At 35.7% G+C, this 16,458-nt stretch overlaps 1 protein-coding gene across 1 annotated transcript; it reads left to right on the forward strand.

The window, feature by feature from the left end:
- Positions 1-4,262: 4,262 nt before the first annotated feature.
- On the forward strand, positions 4,263-7,642 carry LOC132614870 (ammonium transporter 1 member 2). The gene is made up of 2 exons (XM_060329420.1): positions 4,263-4,764; positions 6,151-7,642. Exons 1-2 carry the CDS (start codon positions 4,329-4,331, stop codon positions 7,266-7,268), a joined length of 1,554 nt encoding a protein of 517 aa, XP_060185403.1. The 5' UTR covers positions 4,263-4,328; the 3' UTR covers positions 7,269-7,642.
- The last annotated feature ends 8,816 nt before the right edge of the window (positions 7,643-16,458 follow it).

Here is a 16,458-nt window from a genome sequence, read left to right on the forward strand (position 1 = left end):
TATTAAACCACCACTATTATCCTAGGCCCCACGGTGAGCACTAAGCTGTTTATCCTCAAAATGGATAACAATTAAATTTATACGCGGTGCAAAGGATATGCGGTTTAATTTAACATGAATGACTATAAAGAGATAAACAATGAAGTAAATGCAAATATAAGTGATCAAACCACAGTAAAGTAATGGTTGGCCTCGGGTTCTGGGAACCAAGATCGTGCTACAATGGTTGTATAACGAACAATGAACAATGATGGAACACTTAGAAATATGAATGAACACTTGCTAACAATTGTATTGCTTTTTGGATTTGTGCATATGAAAAAGAACCGCTTAAAGTGAAGGGGGGTCTCCTCTTTATATAGTAGAGCAGTCCTAAGCCTAGTACAAGTCTAAATAAGGCACATAATTTTTCAATAACTGATGGGCGAGATTGGTGCCGAAATATCCGACTGGTGGCGGATATTTCGGTCTCCCCATTATGGCGATTAACTGCCTTCTCATCGCATCTCGATATCTGGCTCCAACCGAACTCAGCAACCCGAGACCTGGTGTGGTCAGTTTGGCCCCAGCCGAACTCAATTTCCATGTCGGGAAACCGAGGATATCCTTGTCCTCAGTTTTACCCATATACAATTACATCGGTGATAGAGAAAAACTATGTTAAAATAAGAATTGAGGATTTTTTATCTAATAGAACACCACGTCATATTTTAAAGTTGAAAAGTTAAGTAGCTTGAATTTTTTTAATGTTAGAAAATTTATATAAATCAAATTGTACAAATAAAATAGCGCCAAATGTTTTGAAATATTGGAAAATGGATGTCATTAAATTGGGAATGGTGGAGATTTATTACTCATATTTAGTTTAATTTGCCCCATCTTTTGGTCAGAATCTGAGAGTATCTTGAGGTGTTAAGAACGCAGATTCAGAAGATATTGATATAATTATTCATCTAATCACCATCATCAGTTCATCACTGTTATAATAAATTAATAATCTATAAAATATTTGTCATGTTTTGCTAGCGGAAAGTCAAACTACACGAATTTTGACCATCATTTTAAGATGTTATTTCTGCATAATAATATGAGAAGAATTGTAACTAATATTTTTTTATCGTATAATTTTTGAATAGATAAATTTTAATTTGAAACTATTGAATTAATTGTCCAAAAACGAACGTGACAACTATTAAGGACGTAAGGAATACTAATTGTGTCCAGTCATCAATGTTTGGGCGAACACTATTATGTGCTTTACCAACTGTCACATCGTCAAAGTCGCCAAAAGTGACTTACAAAACTAAAAAGAAACAGGTAGGAAATTATGTAGGTTTGTTATTTGAAGATTTTAGTTCATACTGTCAATTTCCAGAATAACAGTAAGAAAATTAAAGAAACTTTAATGGACTAGTTGTACTTTGGGGAGTTCTTTACATGATGGGAAAAGGCAAATGAGACGGGAGGTCCCTGGACTAATTTTAGAATACAGTATCATATCTGTGACACTTTAGCCCTCCAAGTTTGAGTTGTTCTATTTTTTATTTTTATTTTTGCTTGCTTTAGGCATTTGGTATACAAAACTCATTAATCTAATTAATTTGAATCCGTGTCGGGTAAATATATGAAATGAATAAAGTGCTTCCTGTGAGTTAATAATGTATAGGTGTTTTTTTGTGTTTATAAACCAAAAATCTTGTCAAAAAGGGCGAAAAAAAGGACGTCCTTGCCGGATAAAAGTATCCTTGTGTTTTTAAGAACCATCCGAGCGAAGGGGCTATTCGGAGACTGAAATGTACATGCAAATCTGATATTCATAACTCATTGAAAGTACAAATATAATTTGAAACCCGTTCGAGGACGAACGCTTGTTTAAGATGGAAAAATGTAACAACCTAACCTCTCAGTTTGATTCCAACACCCAATTTCATGTTTTAAGACCTTGTATAAGTCAATAATACCAGCTAGGACTTGTTGCCATGGTTCAGATTGAGGCCCCAGGGCCGCACTATGTTTCGGCACATGTTGGAACACTTTGCGATTGCATTATTTCAATTGTCATCTAGTGCACGATCGCGGAGCATGTCTCGTGATCACGAAGGCTGCTAACTAATAGGATTCTCCCCAGTCACGATGGTGGTATCGCAGCCGCGTAGATATAGGGTGAGGTCAGAGGGTGCAGACCATTTGGCCTTCACGGACGCAAAGGGCTTCTCGCGGTTGCGCAAGACTAGGACTAGTTGAACCCCAATCACGAGACTTGTGTCGCGATTCCGTAGGACTACCTGGAGTTAAAAAAGTTGAGTTTCAATTTTTTTGATATTTCGTCACCATTTTTGGACGAACTAGCTACAAAATTGAGGGAAATTTGACTTGGATTCATCATATAGCTTCAACTAATGATTTTAATGATTTTACACTTACCAATGATGGTTATACATATTTTTAATCAAGATTAGTAATTTAAAAATATGTCTTCGGAGGAAGAAATTGGAGTTTTTTGGACTGAGCCCTAAAATTGATAAATGGATGATTTGAGCTAGAAAATGATCTCAAAATGGAAATCTAACTATAGATTTGGACTCGTGGGATTATGGTTAACTCAAAAATATATTTTATTTCGAGGTTTAACTATGTGGTTCGGGGCTGACTTTTGGATTTAGTCTTGGTTGACTTTGACTTAATTAGAGACCGCATATTAAATACTCATTTTTTTTAATTTGTTTGTCTGATTTTGACTTGGCATAGAGTTTAAGAAAGTAAAAAAGACTTTTTAATCTTGTGATCTTAAACTAAAAATATGTTAAATGTATCAAAATGCCCTTAATTAATTTGTAGTCTTAAACATGCCATGTGAAAAGTTGAAATTAAAGAGTTGCAAAAAAAAAAAAAAGGAGTTCTTTTTTAAATAGCTAAAAATGAATGTAAGACAACCGAATTGAAATTGAGAGAGTAATGAAAGTTCAATAGTATTATTTGATCCTCCTAAGCATTCTTTTGGCTAGAATTGAGCCGCTTGGATGCAATAGGGTGTGAAAAATTATCTCCAGACAATTGAAAGCATACTCTGACCGAGGTAATAGGAACATCTTCCCAAACTAATGATATTCTAGTTGTAAAGAGTGGGGATCGTGTATATAGGGAGTGACGAAGCGATTACCGAGTGGTTAATGGGCTGGCTTCAAGGTTAAATATTCGGAGTTGCTTGCCATATATGCAGCTTGTTGATAACTTAGGCTTAGAAATGCATTATTCATCTTTGTATATGTTAAAATCTCACTTGTTGACTTGAATTTGACGTGCATTGTGTCATTTCATTACTGCTCCTTGCTTTGTAAAATGTTATTAGTGTGGAGCTGTGAAGGGGATATTGAAGAATGTGCGAGTCTGGTTTCTGGTGTATACCAAGATATGGAAACTAATGAGAGTCTGATCACGCTATTGTAATTTGGGGTCTGTTAAGTCTGTTAATCATTGATATGATCTTATGTGCGTGTGTGGATTTGGATCCATCCCTCCGAAGTCCCTGACTTGGTACTTCATCCCTTGCGGTTAGCACAAGTATTGTGTGGAGAAAAGGGTGTAGCTTATTTTCGAGTAAGGTGATTGTTTTTTAAAGGCAAAACATATGGTGGGTAAAAGATGTTTTGGCCTATTTTGCTTTCCTTCGTATACTATCGCGGAGACTCCCACCACGACCCCACATGACTGTGGCATTTATTTCGGTATTGACTTGGTATCGGGTACACAACTCATTTCTATTCCGCCGTATATGATAGCTCTTGTGGAGTTGAAGGAGCTAAAGAAACAGTTACCAAACTTCTTTTTTCAGATTGTTATAAGATCAAATCTCAATATCTATTATTAAGTGTTATAAGATCAAATTTCAATATCTATTTAATTAGGGATAATTTAGTCAAATTACCTATTTTTATCTAGGAGTTAGTATTTTCTTACGGGTTGTGCGAATGGCTAAATGGATTTTTTTTTTTATCCGGAGGGAGTAATACATTTCTATACTTAGAAATAATTCAATTTAAAATTTCACTTTTTACCCTTAATAAAATAATTTTGAACCGGACAAATATCTATGACTTGTTTTATACCACAAGTTTCAAAAGTTTTTATTTCTTTCTTAAACTCTATGCGTAGTTAAACTAGATCAGATAAATTGAGATGGAGGGAATGGAAAAGAAATAAGAACTTGAAAGTGAAAACATTTTTTTTATTAACCCTTCAGTCTATATAAACCACATCCCACATTCGATTTGCCTCACTTGCAAGCTTCTCCTTCTTCTTCCTTCAACACTCTCTCCATTTAATTAACCATGGCCTCCGCCGTGACCTGCTCAGCCGCCGAGCTCCTCCCTCATCTCGGCGGCTCAGCAAATGCCACAGCGGCCGCAGAATTTATCTGCGGCCGCTTCACAGCAGTCTCAGAGTACCTCACAGACACCACCTACGCGGTGGACACCACTTACCTCCTCTTCTCAGCATACCTCGTCTTTGCCATGCAGTTAGGGTTTGCCATGCTTTGCGCGGGCTCTGTCCGCGCAAAGAACACTATGAATATAATGCTTACGAATGTGCTTGATGCTGCTGCTGGCGGCTTGTCTTATTACCTATTTGGTTTTGCGTTTGCCTTTGGAGCTCCCTCTAATGGTTTCATTGGCAAACATTTCTTTGGATTGAAGGAGTTTCCTTCAAAAGCTTTTGACTATAGCTACTTTCTTTATCAATGGGCGTTCGCCATAGCTGCTGCAGGTATATATATATATATATATATATATATATATATACTCTCTTCGTTTCAATTTATATGAACCCATTTGACTGGGCACGACATTTAAGAAAGAGAGAAAACTTTTGAAACTTGTTGTTCAAAATAAGTCTTGAAAATTTGTGTGACTGTAAATTATTCATAAAGTGAATTTGTTTCCAAATTAGAAAAGAGGTCATTCATTTTGGCACGGACTAAAAAGGAAATAGGTCCAAAAAATCAGAGGGAGTATTTTTTTTTCATGTTAGCTAGCCTAGGGAAAGAAAAAAAGTCTCTATGGCTATTAAGTGCTAGATGTTAAATTTAGTTTGGACAAATTATATTACTTTATTAAAGAGAGAATTATATGTTGCGTTAAAAACTTACGGCAATAACTTTTTAGTATTTCAACAAAGTGATTGGTCAATTTTGTGAAAACTGCCTGGTAGACATTTCCTTCTTAGGATTTACATATTTCAATCTAAATATTCTTCTTAAAGTTTACATTTACATCTTAAATCTTTCTTTTTTTACTGATCGGAGAATGTCCAAATTCAAAAGACAAAAAGAAACGAACATGTTAACGTGCCTGTATTCTTTTTTCTTTTTCCGTTGTGTTATTTTGTCGAGGTAAAAGGAGAGATATAAGGAAAAGGGAGGGGAGGAAACAGATCACATGTAAATCCTTGTCTAATTTAAACTTTTACATCAAATCAAACATAGTTTAATGTTAACGATTAAAATGAAGGTATATCCTCCCTCCGTCCCAAGTTATATATAACTATTTCCTTTTTAGTCAATAAAAAAATGATATTTTTCTATATATATTTAGTAACAATTTAATTTTAAACTTTTCATTTTATCCTTAAATAATTTATAGCCACAAAAATATTTAGGGTTTATTATAGATCACAAATTTCAAAATTTTTTCTTTTATTCTTAAATTTCGTGTCTAGTCAAACACCTTCACGTAAGTTGAGACGGAGAAAGTATCATTTAATCATATTATATGACATATATATAAAATATTTTACATTTATTAATTTAATATAAAATACCGAGTGAGGTAAATTGTCACTCAGATTAATTACATGTACAAGAGGAAATAGACAAGTCCGTGCAAATAATGACGTATTTGCCTTAGAGCCTTGGACTTTATCGCATGCATTAATTTGGGTGTGCTAGAAAAATCCAAAACTTAACACTAAAGAACAAAACATTCCACAAAGAAAAGTCTTACAAATCAATTTTTAAGAATTCCCAAATTTACCCGTCACAAATATATTACTCAAGAATTTACTTGTCCTCTTATTATTATTTCTTGCTCATCCACTTGTTCCCTCTATGACCTAAGCCTAACTTTTTATTTATTTATTTTCAATTTTTTATAGGTATCACGAGTGGGTCCATAGCTGAAAGGACACAATTTGTGGCATACCTAATATACTCTTCTTTTTTGACCGGTTTTGTGTATCCTATTGTATCACATTGGTTTTGGTCTGGTGATGGTTGGGCTAGTGCATCAAAAACCGATGGTAACTTATTATTCGGTTCAGGAGCTATTGATTTTGCCGGTTCAGGTGTTGTTCATATGGTTGGTGGCATTGCTGGTCTATGGGGAGCTTTTATTGAAGGACCAAGAATTGGCCGGTTCGATCGAACCGGCCGGTCTGTTGCATTAAGAGGTCATAGTGCATCACTAGTAGTATTAGGTACTTTCTTGCTTTGGTTTGGTTGGTATGGGTTTAATCCTGGTTCATTTTTGACCATATTGAAGTCTTATGATAATAGTACAAGGGGTACTTATTATGGTCAATGGAGTGCAATTGGAAGGACAGCTGTCACAACCACATTGGCTGGTTGTACAGCTGCACTTACAACATTATTTGGTAAGAGACTTTTAGTTGGTCATTGGAATGTTGTTGATGTTTGTAATGGTTTATTAGGGGGATTTGCAGCAATTACTTCAGGTTGTGCTGTTGTTGAACCATGGGCTGCTATTGTTTGTGGATTTATAGCAGCATGGGTTCTAATTGGTTTTAATAAATTAGCAGTGAAATTGAAATATGATGATCCATTAGAAGCAGCACAGCTTCATGGTGGTTGTGGTTCATGGGGCTTAATATTCACTGGCTTATTCGCGAAGAAAGAATACGTTAACGAAGTATATCCTGGATTTCCTAATAGGCCATATGGATTGTTCATGGGAGGTGGTGGGAAATTATTAGGTGCACAAATTGTTCAGATTCTTGTGATTATTGGATGGGTGAGTGTGACAATGGGACCATTGTTTTATCTGTTACATAAGTTCAAGTTGTTGAGAATATCGCGCGATGATGAAACAGCAGGAATGGATTTAACAAGACATGGAGGTTTTGCATATTTATACCATGATGAAGATGAAGGTTCTTCAATGCCTGGATTCAAGATGACAAGAATTGAACCAACTAATACTCCTACACCTGATCATAATCATCACAACGCTGCCCATAGGTCTGTGGTCGTGTAGCCAAAAAAGAAAATTGAAAGTAAAATTAGCATGTACTTAATTACTAATGTTCAATTGGATGGCCATAAAATCGCCCCATAATTAAGGAAATGTCAAATCTCAAAAGTCTTAGCTGGTTTGCTTTAATAATGAGGTATTATTGGGGTTTCTTGTTAAGACAAGATGGCTTTCTTGTAATAGACTATAATATATGACAAAAATTCCCCAATAGTTTTGACACAAGGTTTGTAGTTATTTGAGCTTCACTTTCATTGTAAGGTGTCTTTTTGTTTGTTTGCAGAGTGTGGTCTGTATTGTTCAAAAAAAAAAAAAAAATGTAAATGAATACTATAATAGTAGATTATTGGCTGTTTTTTAGCCACTTATGATGTTCATTTATCTTCCTCAAATCTATTATCTTGTCCAAAGCTGATTTTTGTAACATCATGAGATTTGTTAATTAAGCATGTGATCTTTAAAGATACGTTACCTCATCGACAACTAGATAGTACAACGAGCTCCTGTCTAAAATAAAGCAGGAATATTTTTCACTTCTTTCCTTTCTAAAAGAGTTACGTACTTGATTACTAATATTATACACTATAACATATTGCTCTCAGAAACAAAAAAATGAGTAGAGAGTAATTTTTTATATTCTAGAGAATATGGCCATTAGCACGGAGCAAACAGATTTTTGAAGCTCAAATCTAGTACCATATTGAAAATCTCGGGCCTTCATATAATCGCTTAATTAGATGAGAATTTACTACAATCAAGCATTTCATTTGACCAGTTAATAATGGGATTGGCAACAATTGATAGAACAATTTATGTTCATTTATAGGGCACAACAGTTATCTAACAAGGCAGGTCAAAGATTTAAACATGCTAATGCAACAACATGTTGCTAGTTTAGTTTGTTCCCTCCCCATTTTGGATGGTTTGAACACATCGGCATATGAGGTGCTAACACAATCTATGAAGTTGTTTGGTGAGAAGCAAGATGACTCTGGACAACAACTAATCTCTAGGGATGATAACCAAAATATGGATATAATGGTGGCCTTACCTCCAGTGCGCTCAACCAACAATTTTGACGTTAAGAGTGGCCAAAAAGGTGGTATGAGTGTGAAGAGTTGGAAGGACATGGTGGAGGAGGAGGGGCGGGACTCATCCCCTCTAACGCGCAGCAAGTTGAATCCAGTAGCCCCGACATTTTTGCCAAGCCGTGCCATGGTTATTCCATCTTTAGCCACGGGGCAACTTGTGGCTCAAATGAGTGCACCTTCGAATTCTCTGGGTAATCCTACTTAAAGGAAGCCTATTGGAATCGTGACCAAGAGGTATGAGCCAGGAGCTTTAGTGGAAGATCCATTGGAAGCTTTTGGTGGTGATTTGACCATTGACATATTTGTGAAGAAGATGAGAATGAAGTATCGGATGAATGCTTTGCTAAGGTGGCTGAAGAAGGAGATCTTCAGCTAGGCAGCAAAGGATTGGATTTAAGACAAAGAAGACTCATGGAAGAAAGCATGATTGGGATGGTAAAGTATCTGATGAGGGTTGTTCTAAGGCAACTACTGATGAAGTGGCAAAACAGAAGGAGACAAGATTCAACTACATCAACAAGGTCCAATAGATCAAAGAAGAATTGATGAAGTATCGAGAGATTTTAGAGCTATTGGAGGAAGAAGACAAAGTGAAGAAACAAAGTTTTATCAGGCTACATCTCCTTGAAGATTCAAAGAAACAACGGTCTGGATCTACATTCTTGCTTATTTTAGTTTTTCACTATATAAGTATTATCATTTGTATATCATCATAGAGAGTGTTATAAACTCTGTGATGATCATAAAATATTTAGTTCTGTCTTCTTCTTATTTTTTATATGCGTGTTAATTGGTAGAGGTTTTTTACGCCTCAACAGGATTAGTAAGGTAAAGCCTAACTACCTTTGCTTGTACTTTTTTCTTTGAGTTTCACTTTTATTATATGAATAAAAAAAACTAGCCCTAGGCACCTCGCTTGGTGGATTTGCTAAAAATCATTGTATTTCTAAAATTGCCAATTCAGATGTAATATACAGTACTCTCTCCGGCCCAATTTATGTGATACAGTTCAGATTTTGAAAGTCAAACATCTTTATTTTTATCGTGAATACAAACAATCTTTAAATTTTTTGAGAAATAATTTACATATTTAGAAATTACATTAAAATTACTATAAGTCGCAGTTATTAACAATTAAAATATTTAAAGAGCATACAAATAAATCGCGATCAAAGATTTTCTTGTTTGACTCTCGAAATTCAAACTGTGTCACATAAATTGAGATAGAGAAAGTACCATTTTAATGATGTTTTACACATAATTTTATGTTCCACGTGAAAAACATTAATTTTATGTAAACCCGCTGCCGGACTATTGCATCCGTTGTACAATCACCTGTGATTTGTTAAAGGTAAAGAATTAAAATACACTAGACATGTGATCTCATTCAAAATGTTTCCAAGATCATTGTTACATATGTTGTGGATTAACATTCTCCCTAATGTTCGATGAAATAAGCTAAAGACTACCACTTAGATAAAGAAATTTGAGGCTTTATTAGAGTGAATCTCTTTCAAGTTGTATGTGATAATATAACTTGAGGTAAATGGTAAATTAAAAGTTTCCTCAAGGAACCCTCCATCAAATTCCAAAGATATTATTATTGAAAATAAGAATTAATCCTATTGTCAGTTATTATACCAATAGAGAAACGACAATAACTTAATGAGGAAAAAACTAAGATGTCCAATCTCGAAGAACATGTTCAAGTTCAGGACGACCAATATGAAATAAACCGGATCGAGTTCAGATTCAGGGTATGAAAAAATCGTTTGTAGGAAGTGTTGGGTCCAATCCATATCCCTTATTTTAAGGAAGGAAGATTTTTTTCCTTTGACAAAAGTTGTAGAAAAGCACTTTGAAATAGGAGGACCGGCAATTAAGCCCCCATTTGGCCATAAGAATTATTCACTTTATTCCGATTTTTTTTCACTTTTTTTCGGAATCAGCGTTTGGCCATGAGAATTCCGAATACAACTTGAAGTTGTATTCCGGAATACCAAAATCAAACAATTTATTTTTAAAAAAAAAATCAATTTTTTACAATTACATTTCACAAAAAACTACAATTTCAAAAACTATGGTCAAACACAACTCCAACTCCAACTCTAAAATTCCAAAAAAAAGTGATTTTTTTTTTGTATCTATGGCCAAACGGGGCCTAAATGTGTTCTTAATGAACACCGTGACTTACCACTATAAAAGGAAGCTCTCATTCAGTTGTAACTCACACTTAAAAAAACATTCTTAGAGAACTATATCTGAGTACTTGAGAGCGGAGTGGGGTATACCATAGACTGTGTTAGAAAATAGTCTGTGAAGAAAAATAGAGAGTGAGCAATATTGTAGTGATGTGGGAAAATCAAAAGAGTGTTATTTCTTTTGAGTGGGTAGTGGTCTTTGGAGTATTTATACTTGTGACTACACAGTGTAAAATTCCTTACTACAGTGATATCATTTGCTCCTCTTGGCCCGTGGTTTTTTCCCTTATTCAGAAGGGTTTCCATGTAAAATTTTGGTGTCATTATTGCTTCATTTCTACTCTTGTTGATTTAACCATAATTAGTGTTCCGCGTTTATCACTAATACCATGAATATTATTTTTGCAGGCCTATTTTATTCCTAACAAGTGGTATCAGAGTCAAAGTTCTGTCTGAGTATGCTCTGTGGTTGCAGCATAGTATGAACTTTCACATCAGAAAAGAATTACTTTGGTCTCCTGTAGTGTCAGCTAATAAATAGTATTTGTAGATGTGATAAATAATGGAAGCCAACACTAGTAGAATTGTTACTTTGAGTGGCGTCAAAAAAATGAAAGATTTGCTTTATGTCAAGAATTTTCATCAACCAGTCTTTGCCACTAAAAGTCCTGATAATAAAACAGATGAAGAGTGAAATTTGTTACACAGACAAGTTTGTGGCTTTAGTAGATTGTGGGTTGACGATAATGTGTTGAACCATATTTCTGGGGAGACACGTGCTCGGACCCTATGAGAGCATCTTGAAAGTTTGCATGCTCGAAAGTCTGGAAACAACATGATGTTTTTGATTAAGCAGATACCATGATGGTTCTCTACTGACAGATCATCTGAATAATTTTCAGGGGATCATAAACCAGTTATATGCTATGGGCATTAAGTTTGATGAAGAAATTCAAGGCTTGTTTCTACTTGTTCCCTACCAGACTCTTGGGAAACTTTTAAAAATTCATTGTCAAATTCTGCTCTGGATGGTGAGATGTCTATGGATCTTGCCAAGAGTAGCGTTTTAAATGAAGAGATGAGAATAAAATCTCAGGGTTCCTCCGCATAAGATGTCTTGGTGACGGACTCTATGGGGAGAAACAAGAATCGTTATTTTCAAAATAGAGAACATAATAAAAGTAAATCCATAAGCAGACTTAAAGATATTGAGTGCTATCATCGCGAGAAGAAAGGGCACACAAAGAAGTTCTGCCGGATTTTGAAAAAGGATAATAGAGACAAGGAGGAAAAGAAAGAAGATGGAAATCGTGTGGCCACTGATGGGTGTAAATTATTCATGTAGTTTTATACATAAAAAAAAATAAGTTTTAAAATAAAACATGAATAATTATATCTTATTCTCGCATATTTTCTGACAGAATCTTGCAGGAAAAAGAATATCTCGGAAGAATGAAAAATAAGCAAATGCCAAAGAGACAAGAAAATATTTCATGGGTGTAACCACAAGTCCATGTTCACAACCGTGAAATTTCACATGTGGGAATTACATAAAGACAACATTGGGAGAAGTTGCAAAATTCACGGGTGTGACCACTAATTTCATCTTCACACCCGTCAAGTGTTGCATCAAGAAAGAAGTTGTATAATCCACAGGTGTGACCACCACTTTCATACTCACACCCATCAAGTGTTGAAATCCACGGCTATGACCGCCACTTTCATACTCACATCCGTCAAGTGTTGGCATCAAGAAAGAAGTTGTAAAATCCACGGGTGTAACTGCCACTTTCATACTCACACCCGTCAAGTGTTGAAATCCACGGGTGTGACCACCACTTTCATACTCACACCCGTCAAGTAAGGTCACGGCTGTGAGCACTACTTCAAGGAATGCATTCGTAGGGGGAGACACTATATTTTCCTATAAATAGAGGCATCACTTTGCTTAGAAATTATCTAATCCAATCTCGAGAAAGACATAAGAAATAGTCTTTGCTCTATTTCTCTTCTTTTTATTTTGTATTTGTAGGAGTAGTATTTTATTTTTAATTTCTTTCTTACTCACTCCTTAATGGAGTAGTTTCTTTTTGTTGAGATAGTTGAAGAAGCTTAGTATGATGTTATAATATTATCTTTACTTTAATTTTTTCATGTCTTGATATTCAAATCTTGATCTTGCTTCTTTTAGTCCTAATTCTCACGGAGCGATTAGTTCAAGCTAGTTTATCGATTCAAAAATCTCAATATTATTTCTTTTAGCCCTAATTCTCACGAAGGGATTAATTCAAATAATTTTGTTGGTTTATAATTGTTATCTTATTTCTTTCGGTCCTAATTCTCACAGAGGGATTGACTCAAATAATTTTAATGATTTGAGGGGTCTCTATCTTATTTCTTTCAGTTCTAATTCTCACGGAGGGACTGACTCAAATAAATTTTAGTGATTTTAAGGGCTAATCGCAAGAGGTCTTTATTCCTCATAACACAAATCAAGTCAAATAAGTTATTCTATTCTTTGGTGGAATTTAATAGAATGAGATTTTATTATAATTGTACCAAGTGGATTCAACGACTCCCAACTCTTTTCTTTTTAAATTTTCTAATAAGATGTTTATTTTATTTAAGTAATTTATAATTTCAAAACCTCTCCTTTCATCAATTTGATTCTCTCAAATAGTACCCAAGACAATACACATATGTAGCCTAGGTCGTTTCAATCTCTGTGGGACGATATCTTAAACTATACTAGAATTTAACAGAGTACGAGCAAATTTACTAGAATTTGACAGAGTACGAGCAAATTCTCCTATGCACTTTGGCCTCGTCAGCCACCATCACTACAGAAGATCTTGTTACTGTCCTTGATGCGGATCTGATTAATAATTCTTGTGATGAGTCAAGCTGAGTTGTGGACTGTGGTGTCGCATCTCACGTGACATCAAGGAATGAATTTTTCTCATCCTATACTCCAGGTGACTTTGGAACTTTGAGTATGGGTAATGAGACTGTATCTAGGGTAGCTGGTGTTGGAACAATTTGTTTGGAAACTAGCATTGAACAATGTAAAACATGCACCTGATGTTCGTTTGCACTTAATCTCTGTTGGTGTTTTAGATGATGAGGGTTATGTTGGTACCAATGGTAGCGAGAAGTGGAAACTCACTAAGGGTTCCCTTATTGTGGCTTGTAATAAAAAGCATGGTCGTCTATATTGGACTACGACCTCTAATTGTGGTGATATGGTGAATGTAGTTTAGAGCGATATCTCTTCAACATTATGTCATAAAAGGCTTAGCCACATTAGTGAGAAAGGACTAAATGTTCTGCCTAAGAAGAAATTGTTGTCAAATTTTGAAAGTGTTAAATTAGAAAAGGTTGAGCACTGCTTGGTTGGAAAACAAAATAGAGTTTCTTTCAAATATCATCCTCCTTCAAGAAAGACTGAGTTGGTGCATTCAGGATTATATGGTCTAATGGAGACAAGGACCTTAGGTGGTGCACTTTACTTTGCTACTTTTATTGATGATTGCTCAAGGAAACTATGGGTCTACGTCTTGAAAACTAAAGACCAAGTGTTAGGCGTCTTTAAGTAGTTTCAGGCTTCAGTTGAAAGAGAAACAAGAATAAAGCTGAAGTGTATTTGTACATATAACAGTGGTGAATATTGCGGATCGGTTGACGAATACTGTAAACAATAGGGTATCAGACACCAGAAGACTCCTCGGCTTAATGGTTTGGCGCAGAGAATGAACAGGACCCTGATGAAAAGAGTTAGATGTTTTCTTTCTGAAGCAAAGTTGTCGAACTCTTTTGGGGTGAGGCTTTATTGACCGCTGCACATGTTATTAACCTATCTCCTGCTGTTGCTTTGCAAAGTGATGTTCTAATAAGAGTTTGGTATGGCAAGGATGTTTCCTATGACCCTTTGAAAGTGTTTGGTTACAAAGCTTTTGTACATGTGCATAAAGATGAGAGGTCAAAATTAGCTTCCAAGACAAGACAGTGCATCTTCATTGGTTATGGCCTTGATGAGTTTGGTTATAAGCTATATGATCCAATTGAGAAGAAGGTTTTGAGAGGCCGTGATGTTGTCTTCGTGGAGGATAAACCATTGAAGATATCAGCAAAGCGGAGAAGCTAAAATCTTCAAGTTCTGAAGCTTTAGTTAATATTGATCAAGTTCCTCATACAAATGCGGATTACGTTGGTGGGCTCGATGATAAGTGATGCCCAGAATCATGTTCCACATCAGCATGTTGGTGGTGATGATGATAACAATGCTGTTGTTGATGAGGTGTGATAGAGGTTGTGCGTCCCCCAAATAGTGTATGTGAAGGACCTGGTTGTGTACCAGTTCCCTTATGCAATACAGTAAATAAAGAATGCACTATTTTTACCGTGGAAAACTCCTTGCTCAAGGGATTAACAACCACGACCTACCCCATTAGGATTTCAACTCCACTACACGAGCAACTTCAGATTACAACCTATTGTAAGCTAGGACCTAACTCCTATAATCCCTCAACCCTTACAATAGTACTTTTGCGGCCTAGGAACTAACCCCCGTAGTCCCTCCACACTTGCAATGCTCCGATTGTAATCTTCTCCACTTGACTAACTATAGACAAGGACCACTAATACACTTAGACTAATCTTAGACTAATGTACCACTCAACAACTTGAGGAAACACACTTTAACAAGCATACTTTGAGAATTTAAGATACCTACAAACAACTACTAAACAAGAAGAGGAGGTTTTCAGTTTAAGCACAAATGAACAAAGATTTACAACAACTTAAAGAACATAGACTAAACTCATATCAAGATCTGATTCTTCAGCTTGGAAGCAACATTGTTTATTGAGAGATCTTGAGAACTTGTGTCGGCAGCTTTGCACGATTTTGATTAGGTTTTCAAGTCTACTCAATATGTTGTAATCATATTGTATATATAGTGGGAGCATATGGGGTGAAAAGAGACCACTCTTCAATTTCGACCTAAAGCACGGGCCAGCTCACTGTTGTACTTGTGTGTAACATGTAGCTCTGCTCTATAGCAGATTACAAACCAGGTCTCTATCTGGTTTTGAAACAGTTTGACAATCATCAAAACACGAATGCACTTGGAACTATCAAGGTGGATGCTTCTACTCATGAAGCTGTGGACGAGTTAGATATTCAACTCAGGAGGTCTACTAGACAACGTATTACTTCTTGTAGTTATGCACCTAATGAGTATGTATTAATTACTAATGGGGGAGAACCTGAATTGTTATGAGGAGGCCATGGAAGATGAGCACACGGACCAATGGATTGAAGCCATGAAATGAAATCTCTGCATGAGAACCATACTTATGAGTTGGTGAAATTGCCTAAGGGCATGAGTGCTTTGAAGAAAAAGTGGGTGTTCAAAGTTAAAGCTGAAGAACACAGCTTGAAGCCCAGATACAAAGTTAGATTGATCGTTAAGGTATTTGGTCAAAGAGAGGGTATTGACTTTGACGAAATATTTTCTCCCGTTGTGAAAATGTCCTCCATTCGTATAATTCTTGGTCTGACTGCTAGTCTTGATTTAGAGATTGAGCAGATGGATGTGAAGACTGCTTTTCTTCATGGTTTCTTAGAAGAAGAGATTTATATGGAACAACCTGAGGGCTTTAAGTCAAAAGGTAAAGAAAATTATGCGTGAAAATTTAAGAAGAGTCTTTATGGATTGAGCAAGCTCCCAGGCAGTGGTACCAGAAATTTGAATATGTTATGGGGGAGAAAGGCTATAAAAAGACCTCTTCAGATCACTGTGTGTTTGCATAGAGATTTTCTGATAATGACTTTATCATCCTCTTGCTATATGTGGATGATATGTTGATTGTGGGCAGGAATGCTTCCAAGATTAAGAAG

This window comes from Lycium barbarum, chromosome 10 (assembly GCF_019175385.1).
Source record: "Lycium barbarum isolate Lr01 chromosome 10, ASM1917538v2, whole genome shotgun sequence".
In the NCBI taxonomy this organism is placed as follows: Eukaryota; Viridiplantae; Streptophyta; class Magnoliopsida; order Solanales; family Solanaceae; genus Lycium; species Lycium barbarum.